At 42.9% G+C, this 21213-nt stretch overlaps 1 protein-coding gene across 6 annotated transcripts in view; it reads left to right on the top strand.

Moving 5' to 3' along the window:
- LOC140191482 (phosphatidylinositol 5-phosphate 4-kinase type-2 beta-like) overlaps positions 1 to 21213 on the top strand; it is a 238037-nt gene that overhangs the window by 170331 nt on the left and 46493 nt on the right. For all 6 annotated transcript variants that reach the window (XM_072248931.1, XM_072248930.1, XM_072248933.1 and 3 more), the window contains one exon: positions 20191 to 20229. In XM_072248931.1, the coding sequence (XP_072105032.1) occupies positions 20191 to 20229 (39 nt within the window). The remainder of the gene's footprint in view (positions 1 to 20190; positions 20230 to 21213) is intronic.

Genomic DNA, 21213 nt, shown 5'->3' with positions numbered 1-21213 from the left:
CACTACACCCCCAATCTTGGTGTCATCCACAAATGTGCTGATTCAGTTTACCACATTATCATTCAGATCATTGATTTAGAATGACAAACAACAATGGACCCAGCACCGATCCCTGCGGCACACCTCTAGTCACAGAACAGAACAGCACAGAAACAAGCCCTTTGGCCTGACTCTCACATTTAAGTACTGTGTGTGTGTGTGTGTGTGTGTGTGTGTATATTTTTTTTTAAATATGGTAATCTTCTGAATTTATGTTGGTTGCTGAATAAATACCAGTCAGAAATCCCACAGAAATGTTTTTAAAGGTTGAGATTAGGACGCATTATTGGTCTAAGAATAAGGACCTTCCTCTGATTTTGCCCTTGTCAATTAGAGCAAGAATTGTGGCATTTTAACCATGTTATGAATATTGGTTGGAATATGCTTGAATATTGCAATGGCCACAGAGAAAATGCTTTCTAATCCATAGATTTATTGGCTCCTAATTTTAATGAAAATGTAATTACCAACTAATTGCTGAATTATAACCTGTTCAACACAGACTGTTTTAAAGTCCCGTTCCTAGACCCATTAATTACTGCCAGTAAGTCAACTAATTATGGAGCGGGTGAGTAATTTAATTATTGATTCAAATGAATAATTATGAAATGCAGAGCTTAATTTAATTTAGTAAAAAGTATATTCCATAGAAAGTGAAGGAATCTGTTGTATAAATAAGAATTGAAAACTTATTGACTGCTCTAAGGTCACTGAGTGAACACGCAGCACATATACAGGGTCATGGGAATCAGACTAAAGTTGAATCCAAGACCACTGATTTGTGCAATTTCAAAATTGCGTACACCACTTCTGTTAGAGAGCAATGCACATAAAATGCTGGAGGAACTCTGCAGGTCAGGCAGCATTTATGGAGAGGAATAAAGAGTCGGCAATTCGGGATGAGACCCTTCATCAGGACTGAATGGCTCTGGGCCTGTACTCACCTGGAATTTAAACATATAACCATATAACAATTACAGCACGGAAACAGGCCATCTCGGCCCTTCTAGTCCGTGCTGAACTTTTACTCTCACCTAGTCCCACTGACCTATATAACCATATAACAATTACGGCAACCATATAACAATTACAGCATGAATGATTAATGATAAATGATAATAATTAGATGAATGAGTGGTATCTCATTGAAACCCATTGAAAATTGAAAGGCCTAGATAGAGTGGACATGGAGAGGATGTTTCTATTAGTAGGGGAGTCTAGGACCTGAGGGCTCAGCATCAGAATAGAATGTCTCTTTGGAACAGAGAGGAATTTCTCTCGTGAGATGGCAGTGGATCCGTGAAATTCATTGCCACAGATGGCTTTGGAGGCCAAGTCATTGGATTTTTTTTACAGTGGTGGTTGATAGGTTGTTGATCAAGAAGGGTGTCAAAGGTTATGGAGAGAAAGCAGGATAATGGGGTCGAGAGGAATAATAAATCAGCCATGTGGAATGGCAGAGCAAGCTCAAATGGCCTAATTCTGCTCTGATGTCTTATGATCTTATGGAAAGGAAGATAGGAAGAAGCCAGAGCAAGAAGGTGGGCAAGGAGGAGGAGTATAAACTGGCGGCTGATAGGTGAGAGAGAAGATAGATGGGTGGGAGAGGGGGGCATGAAGTGAGAAGCTGGGAGGTGATAGGTGGAAGAGGCAAAGGACTGAAGAAGAAGGAATCTGATAGGAGAGGAGAGTGAACCATGGGAAAAAAGGAAGGAAGAAAGTCACCAGAGGGAGGTGCCATGCCATAAGGACAAGAGAAGAGGTAAGAGGGGAGGCAGAATAGAGAATTTACAAAAAAAGAAGTGGGAAGGGAGAGAAATTAGTGGAAGTTAGAAAACATTGCTTTGGATTTCCAGCATCTGCAGAATCTCTTGTGTGTCTGTTGGAGAGCAATTCAGCTGACTGCTTCTCTTTTACCGCATACCCCTAAGACATTAAGACATAGGAGCAGAATTAGGCCACTGGCCCATCAAGTCTGCTTCGCCATTTCATCATGGCTGACCCATTTCCGTTTCAACCCCATTCTCCTGCCTTCTCACCATATCCTTTCAGGCCCTGACTGATAAGGTACCTATCAACCTCCAACTTAAATGCACCCAATGACCTGGCCTCCACAGCTGCCTTTGGCAATGAATTCCACAGATTCACCACCTTCTGACTAAAGAAATTCCTCCTTATCTCTGTTGTAAATGGACATCTGTCTGTTTTGAGGCTGTGCCCTCTGGTGCTAGACTCCCCCACCAAAGGAAACATCCCCTTCACATCCACTCTATCTAGGCCTTTCAATATTTGACGGGTTTCAATGAGATCCCCATCTTTCTTCTGAATTCCAGTGAGTAGAGGCCCAGAGACTTCAATCACTGCTCATATGATAACTCTTTCATTCCCAGAATCATTCTTGTGAACCTTATCTGAACTGTCTCCAACGTTAGCACATCCTTTCTTAAATAAGGGGCCCAAAACTGCTCACAATACTCCAAGTGAGGCCTCACCAGTGCTTTATAAAGCCTCAACATTAAATCCTTGGTGTTATATTCTCGTCCTCTGAAAATTAATGCTAACATTCATTTTCTCAGAGCTTAAACAGGGGCCAGTCAGAGTTTGGAATTCATTAGCAAGGCCAAAAATAATATATAACCTGGCATAGTTTGCATATTGTTGTTTGATTGTTTGTGGTTTTTGTATTGCTATATTTATGCTCTATTCTTGGTTGGTGCGGCTGTAACAAAACCCAATTTCCCTCTGGATCAATAAAGTATATCTATCTATCTATCTATAAGGCAGTGCCAAGCAGAGCAGCCATTGTTGGAGTGGGCCAGAGTTAGAGTGGGGAGACTTTTAATTTTGACTCAACAGGTTTGGGCGATAACAGGCATGGGTAACATAAATATCTGGTAGGTTTTTTCTTGCTCATTCTTCATCTTTAAGTGTATAGTTAGGTCAGTTAGAATGGCTCTGAGGCAGTGTTTTGTTCTTTGTGTGAGATGTGGGAATTCTGGGAGATCTCCAGCCTCCTGGATAACCATATCTGCACCAGGAGGGCACCACAGTGACTGGAGCTCTGGCGCTGTGGCTCAGAAGGAAAGGGGGCAGAGGAGAAATGCAGTGATGATAGGAGATTCCATAGTTGGAGAAGTAGATGGGAGATTCTGTGGATGCGGTAGAGACACCTAGATGGTATGTTGCCTCCCAGGTCCAAGGGAGGCATCTCAAATCATGTCCATAATATTCTAAAGGGGGAGGGTGAGCAGCCAAATGTCTTGATACACATTGGTATCAATGACATGGGAAGGAAAAGAGAGGAGGTCCTGAAGAGAGAATTTGGAGAGCTAGGTAGAAAGCTGAAAAGCAGGACCTCCAGGGTAGTAATCGCTGGATTGCTGCCTGTGCCATGTGCCAGTGAGGGCAAAAATAGGATGATTTGGCAGAGAAATGTGTGGCTGAGGAACTAGTGCAGGGAGCAGGGTTTCAGATTTATGGATCAGTGGGATCTCTTCTGGAGAAAGTATGACCTGTGAAGAAGAGATGGGCTTTCTCTGAACCCAAGGAGGACCAATATATTTGCAGGCAGGTCTACTAGAGCTGTTGGGGAGGGTTTAAGCTAATTTGGTAGGTGCATGGGAACCAGAATGGTAAGGCTGAGGATAGGGATGTTGGTTTACAAGCAGAGGAAGTGTATAGTGAGACTGTTAGGAAGGACAGGCAGATGATAGGGCAGAATTGCAGCCAGTGGGATAGGCTGCAGTGTAATGGGGAGACAAAGTCAAGAAGGATGTTGTGTCCTTGGACAAGGTGCCACACACAAAGCTGCTGACCAAGGTAAGAGCCAAGGGTATTACAGGAAAAATACTAGCATGGATAGAGCGCTGGTTGATTGGCAGGGGACAAAGAGTGGGAATAAAGTGACCCTTTACGGATTGGCTGCCAGTGAATAGTGGTGTTCCACAGGGTCCGTGTTGGGACCACTTCTTTTTAGGTTGTATGTCAATGATTCGGGTAATGAAATTGATGGCTTTAAGGCCAAGTTTGCAGACAATACTAAGATAGGCGGAGGGACAGGTAGTGTTGAGGAAGCAGAGAGGCTGCAGAAGGACTTAAACAAATTAGGAAAATGGACAAAGTAGTGACAGATGAAATACAGTGTCAGGAAGTGTATGGTCATGCACTTTGGTAGAAGGAATAAACACATAGTCTATTTTTTAAACAGAGAGAAAATCCAAAAATCTGAGCCTCCAAGGGATTTAGGAGTCCTTGTGCAGGATTCCCTAAAGGTTAACTTACAGGTTGAATCGGTGGTAAGCAAGGGAAATGTAATGTTAACATTCATTTCAAGAGGATGAGAGTATAAAAGCAAGGATGCAATGGTGAGGCTGTATGAGGCACTGGTGAGGCCTCACTTGGAGTATTGTGAGCAGTGGACTGGTCAAAGAACACTGAGGCTGTCTACAAGAAGGGTCAGAGCCGTCTCTATTTCCTGAGGAGACTGAGGTCCTTTAACATCTGCCGGATGATGCTGAGGATGTTCTACGAGTCTGTGGTGGCCAGTGCTACCATGTTTACTGTTGTGTGCTGGGGCAGCAGGCTGAGGGTAGCAGACACCAACAGAATCAACAAACTCATTCGTAAGGCCAGTGATGTTGTGGGGATGGAACTGGACTCTCTCACGGTGGTGTCTGAAAAGAGGATGCTGTCCAAGTTGCATGCCATCTTGGACAATGTCTCCCATCCACTACATAATGTACTGGGTGGGCACAGGAGTACATTCAGCCAGAGACTCATTCCACCGAGATGCAACACAGAGCATCATAGGAAGTCATTCCTGCCTGTGGCCATCAAACTTTACAACTCCTCCCTTGGAGGGTCAGACACCCTGGGCCAATAGGCTGGTCCTGGACTTATTTCATAATTTTCTGGCATAATTTACATATTACTATTTAACTATTTATGGTTCTATTACTATTTATTATTTATGGTGCAACTGTAACGAAAACCAATTTCCCCCGGGATCAATAAAGTATGACTATGACTACTTTTGGGCCCCTTATTTAAGAAATGATGTGCTGAAACTGGAGAAGGTTCAGAGGAGGTTCACGAAAATGATTCCAGGAATGAAAGGGTTATTGTTCCAGGAATGAAAGCGATTGATGGCTTTGGGCCTATACTTGCTAGAATTTATAAGAATTGGGGGGGGGGGCTCATTGAAACCTATCAAATGTTGAAAGCCCTAGATAGAGTGGATTTGAAGAGGATGTTTCCTTTGGTGGGGGAGTCGAGCACCAGAGGGCACAGCCTCAAAATGGTGGTACATCCATTTAGAACAGAGATGAAAAATAATTCTTTAGCCAGAGGGTGATGAATCTGTGGAATTTGTTGCCACAGGTGGCTGTGGAGGCCACATTATTGGATGTGTTAAGGCAGAGGTTGATAGGTTCTTGGTTAGTCAGGGTGTGAAAGATCATGGAGAGAAGACAGGGGAATGGGGTTAAGATCAGCTATGATGAATTGGCAGAGCAGACTCAATGGGCTGAATGGCCTAATTCTGCTCCCATGTCTTGTGGTCATTTACCTTCCTCACCAGCGATTCAACCTGCATATTAACCTTTAGGAAATCCTACATAAGGACTCCCAATTCCTTTGCACCTCGGATTTTTGAATTTTCTCCCCGTTTAGAAAATAGTCTGCGCATTTATTCCTTCTATCAAAGTGCATGATTTTACACTTCCCGACGCTGTATTCCATTTGCCATCTCTTTGCCATTTCTCTTGATCTGTCTAAGTCCTTCTGCAGCCTCTGCTTCCTCAACACTACCTGTCCCGCCACCTACCATCACAAACCCATCAATTCTATCATCCAAATCGTTGACATACTACATAAAAAGAAGTGGTCCCAAAACAGACCCCTGTAGAGCACAACTAAGACTCCGAGTTGTTTTTTTCCCCCTTACAGCCGCATTGTGTAGGAAAATGTCCCAAGGCACTTCATAGGAACTTATAAGACATTGGATCAGACCAAGTAGGCAGTTTTTAATGAAAGTCTTAAAGGCAGAGTGAGAAGTGGAGCAGTTTGGTGAGGAATTCCAAAGTTTAGAGCCCAGACATATTAAATCTTGAATATTTTGTCCATGAATGATTAAAAGTGCTCAAGAGGTCAGATTTGAGGCAGCAGAGGAGTTTCCATTTAAAACATGGAGAGGAAATTGGAAAATAATTTCAAAGGACAGTTTTATTATTCATATTTTCTGTCAAAATCAACTTTATTGTCATACGTACAAGTACACGTTTGTGCAGGTGCAGTGAAGTGGTGAGGTACAGCAACACAGGCATATCATATCAGATGAGCAGCATTAAGAAAATCATGCTGAGACCAGTTGGAAATTTCAAGTCTTTAAGCTTATAGTTCAAAGTAAATTTATTATCAAAGTACATATATGTCACCATGTACAACACTGAGATTAATTTTCTTGCGGGCATACTCAATAAATCTATAATAAAATAATAACCATAATATAATCAATGAAAGACTGCACCAACTTGGGCATTCAACCAGTGTACAAAAGACAACAAACTGTGCAAATACAAAAAGAAAGAAATAATAATAAATAAAATAAGCAATAAATATTGAGAACATGAGTTGAAGAGTCCTTGAAAGTGAAAGAGTAGGTTTTGGGACCACTTCAATAATGGGCAAGTGAAGTTATTCCTTTGGTTCAAGAGCCTGATGGTTGAGAGGTAGTAACTGTTCTTGAACCTGCTAGTGAGAGTCCTGTGGCTCTTGTATCTTCGTCTTGATGGCAGCAGCGAGAAGAGAACATGGCCTTAGTGGTGGGGGTAACTAATGATGGATGCTGCTTACTTGCGACAGCACATCATCTAGAAGCACTCAATGGTGGGGAGGGCCTTACTGGTGATGGACTGGGCTGTATCTACTACTTTTTGTAGGATTTCCTATTTAAGGGCATTGATGTTTCCATAACCAGGCTGTAATCCAGCCAATCAATATACTCTCCACTGCACATTGTCAAAGTTTTAGATGTCATGCTGAATTGTTGCAAACTCCTAAGGAAGTAGAGGCACTTCTGTGCTTTCTTTGTAATTGCACTTATGTGCTGGGCCCAGGACAGGTCTTCTGAACTATAACACCGATGAATTTAAAATAGCTGACCCTCTCCCCGTATGATTCCCCTGATGAGTGAGTGGGTTGTGAGAATCCTGCTCATGGACCTCCGATTTCCTCCTGAAGTCAATAATCAGCTCCTTGGTCTTGCTGGCATTGAGAGAGAGGTTGATGCTGTGGCACCACTCAGCCAGATTTTCAGTCCCACTCCTATGTGCTGATTCGTCATACCTTTGATTCGGCCAGCGACAGTGGTGTCGTCAGCAAACTTAAGTATGGCATTGGAGCTGTGCTTAGCCACACAGTCATAAGTGTAAAGCCAGTAGAGCAGGGGGCTAAGCACACAGCCTTGTGGGGCACCTGTGCTGATGGAGATTGTGGAGGGTCTGCAAGTGTGGAAATCAAGGATCCAATTGCACAAGGATGCATTGAGGTCAAGGTCTTGAAGCTTATTGATTAGTTTTGAGGGGAAGATAGTATTAAGTGCCAAGCTGTAGTTGATAAAGGTATGCATCTTTACTGTCCAGATGTTTGAGTATTGAGTGAACAGCCAATGAGGTGTCACCTGCTGTGGACCTGTTCCTCCGGTAGGCAAATTGTGGTGGATCCAAGTCGCTTCTCAGGCAGCAGTTGATATGTTTCATCACCATCCTCTCAAAGCACGTCATCATTGTGGATGTAAATGCCTCTGGACGATAGCAGGTATTGGTATAATTGAAACCTGCTTGAAGTAGGTAGGAACCTCAGACTGCTGAAGCAAGAGGCAGAAGATCTCAGTGAACGCTCTAACCAGTTGATCAGCCTAGGTCTTCAGTACTTGACCAGGTATCCTGTCCGTGAGATTAAGAGTCCTTGAAAATGTGTCCATAGTTCAGTGATGGCTGATTGAAGTTGAGTGAAGTTATCCTGTCTGCTTCAAGAGCCTGATGGTTGAGGGGTAATAACTGTTCCTGGACCTGGTGGTGTGGGCTCTGAGAATCCTGTACATTCCTCCTGATGACAGCAGTGAGAAGAGAGCATGTTCTGGGTGGTGAGGGTCCCTGATGATGGATACTGTTTTCCTGTTACATTGCTTTGTGTATATACACTCAGTGGTGGGGAGGACTTTGCCCGTGACGGCTGGGAATATCCACTGCTTTATTAGAAATTTTTGACTTATTTTTAGAAGTTAGTATTTTTAAAAAGTACTGGTGAAATTAATGGGACTGAACACTAAAAAGTCCTTAAAATGTAATGAACTCCATCCACAGGTTTCAAGGAGATTTCAAGGACTATGAAGACAGTGGATGCATCAGTTGTCATTAACATTTTGCAAATTTCTAGAACAGTTTTCATGTGTTGGAAAATAGCAAATGTATCCCTCTATTTAGGAAAGGAGAGAGTGAAAACAGAGAATGACAGGCCAGTTATCAGACACCAGTTGGAGAAAATGTTATTAAGGAAGTAGTAGTAAAACTCTGTCATGGACAATCCCAAGCTAGGCTCTGAAAGGAGGAGGGTTGGGTACAGGGCTAGCACCCCCATCCTGTAAAATCCTAGAGCTACAGAAACACCAACAGAAGCTCCAAGGCCTCATTCCTGGGAAAGGAAGGATACACCAAGAAGATGAGTTATTCCTGGAGATAACGTGAAAGACTGGCCCAGGACCAAGGACTCTGATGAACTGCTGTTGGCCGCCTATATCCCAGTAGGGGTGATGGGCTTAAGTGAATAAGAAGTGGTATTAAGGCATCTGGAAAATAATGATGGGATTGTACAGAGGCAGCGTGTGTTTATAAAAGGGAACTAGTGGAATTTTTTTGAAGTTGTAACTCACAGAACAAATAAAGGTTAACCCATTTGATGTGGGTATTTAGATATTCGGACAGTTTTTGATGTGCTACATGTTAATCCAGATTAGAGCACAGGGTGTTTTTAAAATAAACTGGGGTAGAATGAGGATTGAATTGATTAGCATGCAGAAAATAGTGCAGAAATAATCAGCAACACAAAAGGGTGCTGAAGGAACTTAGCAGGTCATGCAGCATCTACAGAGGGAAATGAACAGTTGAAGCTTCAGCTCAACACCTTTCATCGAGACTCAGAAGAAATAAACAGCTCATTTTCAGGTTGGGGTCTGACTGTTTTGGGAGTGACAGGAATCAATGCTGGAACACATCTATTCGCAGACTGTTTCCGTGATTCAGATGAATGAAGTTCATGTTTCAGAGTTTATTGATGATACAAAGTCAGGCAGCAGTCAGGATAATGAAGAGGACACAGAGGGGCTTCAGGGGATTAAAGACAAAGTGAGTCAACAGGAAAGGATATAGTAAATAAAGCATAAAGTGAAGCCCTCCCCTTTGGTAGAAAAAATAAAGAGATTTCTAAATGGTGGGAGATTGAAAAATATTTGTGTTCAGAGAAACATGATATCATTAGCATGCATATTTATCAAGCAATTCAGAAGGCATTTGCTATGTTTTACTTTATTACAAGAGGATTTGAGTAAAAGTGTGTTGATATCTTTCCCAATTCAATGGAGCAGTAGTGATCTGTCTTATTCTGCGCTCCTCATCTAAGGAAGGCTACACTTGCAAAGAAGGGAGTATAGTGACGGTTCACCAGATTTGTTCCTGGTTTATTGTATGAGGAGAATTTAAGCAGACTCTTTTTATTTAGATACACCGCATGGTAACAGGCCCTTCCAGCTTAACCAGACCTCGCTGTCCTATTACATCCATGTGACCCTCACAGTCGTGGGGATAACATCTAAACTCCATACAGACAGTGGTAGAATTGAGCCTATGTCACTGGCGCTGTAATAGCATTACACTGCTACACTACCATGCCGCCCCAACCTATCACACACCTGAGTTCAGAGAATGAAAGGTTAACTCAGTGGAACATACATGCTTCTTTATGGAGCTTGGCAGGTAAATGCTGAGATATTTTGCTGACTATGGTATTCAGAACCAGGAGGTATGATCCCAAAATAAGTAATTGGCTGTCAGGACAGCAAAAGGTTTGGTTGCCGGCCACTCGGCCATGGTTTCTCGGTCGGGCGCCGGGCACTGGGTGAGATGTGGTGGGCGGGCACCCAGCGCTCGACGGGGGGCCATGGTCAAGTGGTCAGCGACTTGGGCCGACTCCCCCATCGGACTTAGTCTGGTGAGGAGGGTGTGAGGACACCCAGCAGGACTAAACAAAAACAAGACCTGACAAAGGGCGGATGAGCTCCTTGTGAGCCAACGGCCATCTTCTGTGGAAGAGATTAAAGCCTCACCACGTATCTACGAATCATATGCTATGCACTTAGTTAGAAGAGACATGATGAACTTAGGCGCTGCACCGTGTGCCTGGACCTGCCCAAGGCCTCCACCTAAGGAAGGGCCAAGCTCAAAGAAGCTGCCGTGGCTGGAGGCTGACACGGCCTTGGGCTCAAGTTCAGCGGGGGTAGCGGCCGACGGTGCCAAGGCAGCCAGCGAGAACAAACTGGAGGAGAGGCTGTACTTGGTGCTGTCGCAAGATCAAAGGAGATGGAGGTGCATAGCCACCAACCCCAGATTTGGGACAGCACCCACTGACTGACTGTCAGGGCAGCAAAAGGTAGAAATTCCTTAATCCGTAAGACCATAGACATAAGAGCAGAATGAGGCCATATCAAGTCTTTTCCACCATTCCTTCATTACTGATTTATTTTTCCCTTCAATTCCGTTCTCCTGCCTTCTCCCCGTAACCTTTGATGTCCTTACTAATCAAGAACCTATCAACCTCCGCTTTAAATATACTGTACCTAATAACTTGGCCTCCACAGCCATCTGTGGTAATGAATTCCACAGATTCACCACCCTCTGGCTAGAGAAGCTCTTCCTCATCTCTGTTCTAAATGGACATCCTTCTATTCTAAGACCTTTGGTCCTAGACTGTTCTACCATTGGAAACATCCTCTTCACATCTACTCTATCTAGGCCTATCAATATTCAATAGGTTTCAGTGAGATCCCCCTCCCCACCCCAACCTTCTAAACTCCAACAAGTACGGACCCAGAACCGTCAAATGCTCTTCGTGCATTAACTTGTTCATTCCTGGGATCATTGTCGTGAACCTCCACTGAACCGTCTCCAATGCCAGCACATTCTTTCTTAGATAAGGAACCCAGAGTGAAGCTTTGGAATGCTCTGGCCATGAAGGCCGTAGAGACTCAGTTCCTTAATAGAAACATAGAAAACCTACAGCACAATACAGGCCCTTCAGCCCACAATGCTGTGCCGAACATATACTTACTTTAGAAATTACCTAGGGTTACCTATAGTCCTCTATTTTTCTAAGTTCCATGTACCTATCCAGGAGTCTCTTAAAAGACCCTATTGTATCCGCCTCCACCACCATCGCCGGCAGCTCATTCCACGCAATCACCAATCACTGCGTAAAAAACCTTAACCCTAACATCTCCTTTGTACCTACTTCCAAGTACCTTAAAACTGTGCCCTTAATCAAGACAGAGCAGTAGATAATTTGTAAGGAAGTTGAGGGATGTGGGTTTAGCAATGAAATCAAAGATCATTGAATGGTGAAGCAAGCATGAGGGGCCTGGTAACTTCCTAATGTTTCTATGTGCCTGTATGTACTTGTTAAGATTTTGTTAAGGATACTAAGGCTATTGAAATGGTGAATCGGAATCAAATTTATTTCCACCAACATGTTACGTGAATTTACTTGCTTTGCAGCCACAGTACAGTGTAAAAATAAAAAGTTGCAATAAATTATAAAGATAAATGGTGCAACAAAAAAGGAAACGAAGTTGAGGCTCAGATCAGCCCTGAATGACATGACAGGCTGAAGGGGATAAAAGACCTACTGTTGTTCTGTGATGTAAAGTTTACTTTTACACCCATGTTGTTCATTGTTTCAGTAGATTGTTGGATTTCACCAGATTTTGTGTACTTTTGGTATTGGACGTCTCCCTTTTTCAGATATAATGTGAAATAAAAATCATCAGACATTGCATTGCAGAACTTTCAGATCTCTGGGAAACAATTAAAATCTGTGTGAGGAGCAGTTTCTAGCTAAGTGCCTTCTTAATTTAATGTCATTGACATTTTCAGCAGGTATTTGCAAATATAAGGAGCAGGAACAGGAAAAGGACCCTCGAATCAGTAAATTTGCAATTGAATCTCAGTCTTTTTCTTACTATTTTTGTTGCCCACTCAATAAATCTCTTAGACCATAAGACCTAGGAGCAGAATTAGGTCATTTGGCCCATCAAGTCTTCTCTGCTGTTCCATCATGGCTGATTTATTATCCCTCTCAACCCCATGCCCTCTGCTTTCTCCTTGTAAGCTTTGATTAATCAGGAACCTATCAGCCTCCATCCTAAATCTACCCGATGACTTGGCCTACGCAGCCATCTGTGGCAAAGAATTCCACAGATTCACCACCCTCTGGCTGAAGGAAGGTGAGTCCATTTCAGCTTACATGGCTGAATAGTAGAGATTGTCCGAGCACTTTCAGTTCAGTGATGGGCTTAATGATGCCTAGGAAATTGCTCTCACACACCGGACAATTGCAGGTTGAAAGACAAAACTTGAGGAAAATACAACAAAGTAGCATGTCAGGCAGAGACAACTGCACGGGGAAGAGAAAAAGATAAAAAGTCAGGTTGCAGTTTCAAAATGCACTAGTCTGCATGTTGTTGATTAAAAATCTGATAATGATGAGAGTATCACTGGACTAGGTAACCTTGAGATTTACAGTGTGAAAATTAATAATAGACAAGCAATATGGCTTACACCAGAAGTGAACAGCAAATTAATGGAGATGGAATTAGGCACTGATTTAGCTGTTTCAGTCATTCCACAAAATGAGTTCGAAGGACATCTCAAAGATACTAAACTGAGGCCTGCAGATATCCAACAAAGAACTGGTACTGGAGAAAAGGTAACTCCTGTGGGAATGACATTTGTAACAGTGAAATGCAGCAACCAACAAGCCACTTTGGGCTTATGTGGGGTAAAACAGGATGGTCAACACTGTGGGGCTGTGACAACGACAACTTGATTGGAAGTTCGTCCACCATTTGAATACCACATCCCCTGCAAAAGAGTCAACTGAAAGTGAATTAAGAAAGGTATTGGATGATGCCACAGCAGTGTTCAAGGCTGGCATTGGAAAACTCAAACATATCACCAGTAAAATAGTGTTAAATGAAAATATCACACCCAAATCTTACAAAGCCTGTCTTATTCCTTATATACCATCCGTGATAAAGCCAGTGAACTAGATCACGTGGAAGCTGAAGGAATTCTCTCCTAGGTTGTGTAGAGCCTGTGATCCCAGTAACAAAAAAGGATCGGTCTATCGGGATCTGTGGTGACTCTCCTTATGGTGTAGGAGGAGTCATATCACATATTATGAGTGATGGAAGTGAACATCCCATTGCCTTTGCATCACATTCCCTTACCGCTGCAGAGAAAAATTACACACAGATTGACAGAGGCCTCGAGTTTGGTTTGGGATGTAAAATGTTTCAACCAGTACTTGTATGGGAGAGAGTTTACTCTCAAAGTTCAAAGTTATTAATTACTGATTATCAACCACTAGTTTCCATTTTTGATCCACAGAAGGGTGTTCCACTAGTAGCAGCAGCAGGAATGCAGTGGGCTTTGTTTCTTGGAGGACACAATTGCAAGATCGAATTCAAGAGTATGACTAATCATGGAAATGCTGATGGATTGTCCCATTTACCCTCAGAAAAGGGAATACCTGAAACCTTTACAAAGTAGGATACTCCTCTTGACATATTATCCCTAATGAAAGTAAAAAGTTTCCCTATTGTGGCAGAGATGATCCAAACGAAAACCAGTCTACATGGCCACCCAAAATGGCTGGATTGTGAAGCAGAAATTCCAGTTCCCCCATTTTTACCAGTGCTGGGATGAACTTGCCCTTGTCATGGGTTGCCTTATGTGGGGATTGAGAGGTGTTGTACACCCTATCCTCGTTATATGCGAGGGATATGTTCCTCGAAGTTGACGCATAATGTGAATAATTATTTAAATAGAGAAAATAGGGATGTGTTCCAGAGGGTTTCCTAAATGTATTTTATCTGTAATTTATTCACATTTTTATACCAATATGACACAAAAGCAGTACTACAAGACAACATTTGTATTATATTTATTCAATTTAAGGTAATATTCAATGTAATAAATCATAGAAAGTTAACATCCTTTGGTGTACAGTACTCACCAACAGTGGCAGGTAGGTGTGTTCGCTCCGGGAGATGAGTGGTTGTTGTGGTGGTGTTGGGCAGCTTTACATGGATAAGGTGGATGGTTGTGGTCGTCAGGATAATATCAAGCACAGCAAGGGGTGAAAGAAGACTCACAGAACTCTTAGAACTGCCGGCAGCAGAAGATTACAGCGATTTGCGTAAAGTGGTGAAAGTTGTTTGCTTGGCAGCATTTTGTTTTTCAGCATAAATTTGTTTGTAGGGAAGAAGGGTTGACGGCAGGGAACGACTGAAATGCTGACTCCGTTCTAAACTTGGGTCCATGTCCTTCGCCATTTGTGCTGAGTGTTCCGACTTCTACCATTCCCTCACCTTTGATAAACTCCCGGGGTTTTCAAAATTGTCTGTTGCTTGCAACATCTGAGAGATAGTTTGCCGTAAAAAATACATACACCTTGAATGTGGATTACACCTTGGTCGAGTGATTGAATCAGCGATGTTGTGTTAAGCGGCAGGAAATGCACTGTTATGTTAGGATAAATGCTGTCCAAATGCTTAAGATGGGCTGGCGCATTGTCAAGCAACAAAAGAACTTTAAAGGCAAGACTCTGTTCCCGGCAGTAGCGTCCCACAGCTGTGTTACCTTCAGCTGATGCCAAGCTGTTTATAATTTCCAACTTTTTTTCAAGTGTTAAAGTGGTTCTCTGCCGCTCGGCTGACAGCCCAGGACATGACACCAGACGCTTAGGAGGCATAGTTAAATATTTCAAGCGCAAAATCACTGCACCGTAGGTAAAACCAACAAAAGTTTAAGATCGCACATCCACACCTTGCCAAAACCAATGTGAGAGTGGCGGGAGAGAGGTTGTGAGCCGCGCGCACCTGACTTGTATTGGCGGGAAAGCAGTGCTTCTCGTCCCAACAGTGAGACTGTGAGGTGTGCACACGTGACTTGTATTGGCGGGACGGCAGTGCTCCTCGCATAACTGTGAATTTTGGACGCATATAACGCAACATTGGTAGAAATAGGTTCCTCGCATAACTGTGAATCCGCATAGTCTGAAGGCGCATATAACGAGGATAGGGTGTACCATCCAAGCTCAGAGTTAAAGTGTTGGAGGAGCGACATGCCAGACATCCATGTATGGTCAAAATGAAGACATTGGCTAGAAGCTTTGTCTGGTAGCCCGAGGTAGAACAGCAGATCAAGCAGCTTGTCATGCACTGTTCCAGATGCCAACATGTCCAGAAGATACCAATGTGTCAAGAAGATACCAAGAGCTGCGCCTCTCCATCCTTGGGAATGGCCTGCATGATTCAAAGTTCAAGTACATTTATTATCAAGGCACGTATACTGTATACAACCTTGATACTCATCTCCTTATAGGCAGCCACAAAACAAATAAACCCAATAGAACCTATTAAAAAAAAGACCATCAAACACCCAATGTGCAGAAGAGAAAAATTGTGCAAACAATAAAAGTAAGCAAGTAGCATTCAGAACTGAAGTTTACAAAAATGAGTCCACAGCCATAAAGCCAGTCACAAGTGAATCCAGGAGCCCTTTAGTTGCAGGCCACACCCTCAGTTCAGCGCAGAGATGAGCAAACCTCACAGACCAGTGAACTGATCACCCACCCGTCCCTCTCCTCTGGACCTGACACCCTGACCTTTTCAATGTGCGTGCATTCAAATGTAACATCTTCAGTCTTGTATTCATCACCCATTTTAATTTTGGACACTTTAGCTCATCCCAATCCCACTGACTGCAGTTTTGCCCTAACAACTGCCTGTCCTTCCTCACAGTCTCACTACACACTGCATCTACTTGTATACCAATTACCCCATTCTTAGGTCCCATCCCCCTGCCAAGTTAGTTTGAACCCTCCCCAACAGATCTTGCAAACTTACTCACAAGAATATTGGTCCCCCTCGGGTTCAGGTGTAATCCATCCTTTTTGTACTGGTCATACCTTCCCCAGAAGAGATCCCAATGATCCATAAATCTGAAACCCTGTTTTTTCCCTGTAGCAATTCTTCAGCCATGCATTTATCTGCCAAATCGTCCTATTCTTAACCTCACTGGCATGTGGCAGAGGCAACAATCCAGAGATTACTAGCTTCTGGCTGTTCAGCCTCCCCCTTTAGAATGCTGTGGACCCAGTCAGAGACGTCCCTAACCCTGACCCTGGCACCTGGAAGGAAACATACCATCCAGGTGTCTCTCACGTTAACAGAATCTGCTTTCTGCTCCTCTAATTATGGAATCCCCCCCCCGCTTCTTTTCTGAGCTACAGAGCCAAGCTCAGTGCCAGAGACTTGGTCACTATAGCTTCCCCCTGTTAGTTCATACCCCGCAACCATATCCAAAGTGGTATACTTATTATTGAGGTGAATGGCCACAGAAGTACTCTGCACTGGCTGCCTATTCCCTTCCCTCTCCTCTCCTGACAGTCACCCAGGGACCTGCCTTCTGCAACTTAGGGGTGACTACCTCTCTGTAGCTCCCATCTATCACCCCCTCATGCTCCTGTATGAGTAACCATTGTTGGATTGAGCCATTGTTAGAGTCCGTCCAGCTGCAACTCCAGTTCCTTAACACGGTCTCTATGGAACTCTAGCTCGATGCACTTTGTGCAGATGTAGCCAACAAGGAGAGTGGAGGTCTCCCAATTTTCCTGCATCTTACACAAGGAACATACCAATACCTCCAGATCCCTTCTCAGTGCACAAGCTATGTGCTAACAGGAAATAGAAACTTCCTTACTTAGAACCTCTGCATGTGCTTGCCCACGCCTGTTGAGCCAAAGCCAGACCACTCTGACAATGGCCCACTACAACAATGGTCACTTCACTTACAATCCCTTTCTTTTTATTGACCCAGTGCTTTTTGTTGCCCACCAAGGGGGACAAAATGCCAGAAGCACCCAATCTATTTTTAAACGCAGTGCTGTGCCACCAATGAATGACCTCTTGTGCTGGAGGGGCGTGGGGAGGACTTTGGGGTTCTAACCTTTAACTGTTGTTCATTCTTTGGGGCACTTCTCTGTTTTCATGGATGGTTGCAAAGAAAAAGAATTTCAGGATGTATATTGTATACATTCCTCTGACATTAAATGTACCTTTGAAACCTTTGAAGTCCAAAAATCTATCAACCTTTATGGGTTGTGTAACCTCAACAGTTAAAACGGTGCTGTTTTTGGAGAAAAGAATTACAAAAGTTTGAAACTTGAATTGAACTGACTTTATTTTTGCATCCTCCACATACATGAGTAAAAATCTTTATGTTACGTCTCCATCTAAATGTGCAATCATAGTAATTTATAATAATTTATAAGAAATAGAACAGTCAAATCAGTGTGAGTTCATCAGTCTGATGGCCTGGTGGAAGAAGCTGTCCCGGAGCCTGTTGGTCCTGGCTCTTGTGCTGCGGTACCGCTTCCCAGATGGTATCAAAAGGAATAGATTGTGGTTGGGATGGCTCAGGTCCCCAATGATCCTACGGACCCTTTTTACACATCTGTCCTTGTAAATTCCTGAATCATGGGAAATTCACATCTACAGATGCGCTGGGCTGTCCGCACCATTCTCTGCAGAGTCCTGTGATTAAGGGAGATACAGTTCCCATACGAGGCAGTGATGCAGCTAATCAAGATGCTTTCAATTGTGCCCCTGTAGAAAGTTCTTAGGATAGGTACATGGAGCTTAGAAAAATAGAGGGTTATGGGTAACCCTAGGTAATTTCTAAGGTAAGGACATGTTTGGCACAGCTTTGTGGGCCGAAGGGCCTGTGTTGTGCTGTAGGTTTTCTATGTTTCTACTTGGGGGCCCATACCAAACTTCCTCAGCTAGCTCCATTGTTTTCGCAGCATTCTACAAATGTTAGAAATCCAGAGTAAAACACACAAAATGCTAGAGGAACTCAGCAGGTCAGCAGCATCAATGGAGAGGAATAAACAGTTGACATTTTGATCCAAGTCCTTTCATTAGAAGAAATTTCTCCTTATATCAAACCTAAATAGCTGCCCGATGTTTTGAGACTGGTGCCTAGTCTGGCATTGTTCAGCCAGTGGTGATGGACCCTCTCATTCTTATGATTCCTGTATTTCAGTGTGACCATTGAATTCGGTTTTTTAGGGATTTGATTAATATGCTTGTGGCTATGATCTACAGTGCTACTGTCCACACTCGAATTCTGTATATCCTGCCTTGTCCAATAAAAAATTAGTTTGGCTCTGTACTGCAGGGTTCTGCCACTAATTGTCTTTGCAGGCTAGTTTGGATCTGTGCATTCTCAGGAAGAACCAGAAAGTAGATGTGTAGAATATGTCAGTACATTGAAGAAAGGAATGTCAGAAAATGAACTCCCCACTCCAAGAATGCAATGTCAGATACTAAGGATATATATTTAAGGTGGGGTGGGAAAGGGTTTTCTTTACACACAGTGTTGGGTGTCTGGAACAGGCTTCCAAGGGTGGAGTATCAGAAGCAGATTCATTATCAAAAACATGACATGAAGTTTGTTGTTTTGCAGCAGCAGTACAATGCAAAGACATAATATTACTGTACTATGAATAACAAACAATAAATGGTGCAAAGCACAGGCATTGTGCACCAAAGGGCTTGTTCCAGCACTTTGTTCTAATTGTTCAAAAAAAAAGCATTACTGTACATCACAGATAATGCATAAACCTTTGAACAAATTGCTAAGCCTTATGGCATCTCCTTTTAAATAGCAATGGTTTATGCTGTATTTTACATTAGCTTTATAGTATTAAAACCAGTGCTTCGGATAGATGGAGTTCATCAGCCTGGGAAGGCAGTCCGTCTAAGAGATTTCAAACCTCCGCTGCCTTGCGGCCCTACCCACTCATGGGAAAGGCTTTGGGAGTAAACCCTGAGGACAAATCCGGAGCTGGAGTCCCTAAGGCAGTCCGACGTTGCTTTCAACCTCGTTCTGGCAACTCCTGTGATGACACTGGTGCCAAGCTGTATCGGCCCTTGCCCTTCCCTTGGACAACATCGGTGGCGTGGAGAGAGGAGACTTGCTGCTTGGGCAACTGCCGGTCTTCCATACAACCTTGCCCAGGCCTGCACCCTGGAGAGACTGAAGCCACTCTTTCCAGGCGCAGATCCATGGTCTCGCGAGCCTAACGGATGCCATCCATCTTATAATATTAGTGAAATAGAGGAAAAATAAATGATTGCATTCATTATTATGTGAAGTGCCACATCTTCAGAGCAGATGTTAATGCCTACAATGCTGTGACAATATGTATAAACATAAAAAACTAAAAATGTCTTTTCACACTTACTTTGCAATAAAATTCATTATTTGAGCTTATTTACGATCTTATGCAGGCTGTGCATGGGCAGTTACATGTAGCCTAATCACAAGGGATTCTGGAGTTGCTGGAAATCCAGAGTAACACATACAAAATGCTGGAGCAACTCAGCAGGTTAGGCAGCAACTACTGAGAGGAATAAATAGTTGACATTCCAGGCCGAGAACCTTCATCGGCATGCATAGATGCTATGTAACCTGCTGTGTTACACGTAGCTGAATCTGTGCTGTAAACTGAGAGGGAGACAGTATGTGAACAAAGTTGCATTGGAACACATTCAAATTTTTGATTTACTATTTTATGAAATTGCGTAATATATTCCCAGTTGCGTGAGAAATTTGGATGCTTAAATACCAGCTAAATAGATCTTATCTCTCTCCTCTTTAGTTTGGTTATGATAGATGGAGTCCCAGGAGTGAATAATTTCAATTTCCTTTTAAAAAGACAATGGCAATAACTTATTGTTATTTATTTCCATAGGGTTCAACAGTATCGAGGGAAGCTAGTGGAAAAGAAAAGGTATGGTGATCAACATTTATTAACTGCATAATTGTCCCTTCAGCTCCTTGATGTAACACAACAGTACCTTTGCCTAATATGTAACATACACTCAGTGGTCACTTTATTTGGTACAGGAGTAGAACCCAGTATGGTCTTCTGCTTCTATAGACTATGCACTGTTGTAATGTGTGGTTATTTGAGTTACTGTCACCTTCTGGCCATTCTCCTCTGACTTCTCTCATTAACAAGGTGATTTTGCCCACAGAACTGCCACTCACTAGAGGTTTTTTTTGTTTGTTTTTTGCACCATTCTCTGTAAACTCCAGAGAATGTTGTACGTGGAAAATCCCAGGAGATAAGCGGTTTCTGAGATACTCAAACCACCTTATCTGGCACCAATAATCATTCCATGGTCAAAGTCACTTGGAACATATTTCTTCCCCATTCTGATGTTTGGTTTGAACAACAACTGAACCTCTTGACCATGTCTTCGTGCTTTTATGCATTGGGTTACTGCCACCTGATTCTCTGATTAGATATTTGCATTGATGGGCAGGTGTACCTAATAAGCTGTAACAGCTTTGTGTTTACTTGAGAAAGAAAACTGACGTAGTCAAAAGCAGACCATTCTGTTATTGATATTCTATTGTACTACCTCAATGCACCATGTAATGAAATGAACTGTATGGATGGCATGAAATAAGAGTTTTTCCACTGTATCTCAGTACATATGACAGCAATAAACCAATTTACCACAAGTAACCAATAAAGCTGCCAACGCAAACATCTTTAGTATAAGTGAAGGAACCAGAGCAGTCAGAAGAAACTTCCACAGTTATGGAGAGAATATGTGAATTCCACACAAATAGCACCTGAGGTGAAGATGAAAGCCAGCAGTTTAAGCTCAAGCTTATTGTCATTCAACCACATACATGTATACCACCAAATCATTCCTCTAGACCAAGGTGCAGAACACAGTACATATAACTCACACGCTTATGA

This window comes from Mobula birostris, chromosome X (assembly GCF_030028105.1).
Source record: "Mobula birostris isolate sMobBir1 chromosome X, sMobBir1.hap1, whole genome shotgun sequence".
Lineage (NCBI taxonomy): Eukaryota > Metazoa > Chordata > Chondrichthyes > Myliobatiformes > Myliobatidae > Mobula > Mobula birostris.
Note: the sequence above shows the minus strand (reverse complement) of the source record. Positions and strands in the feature narration are given on the sequence as shown.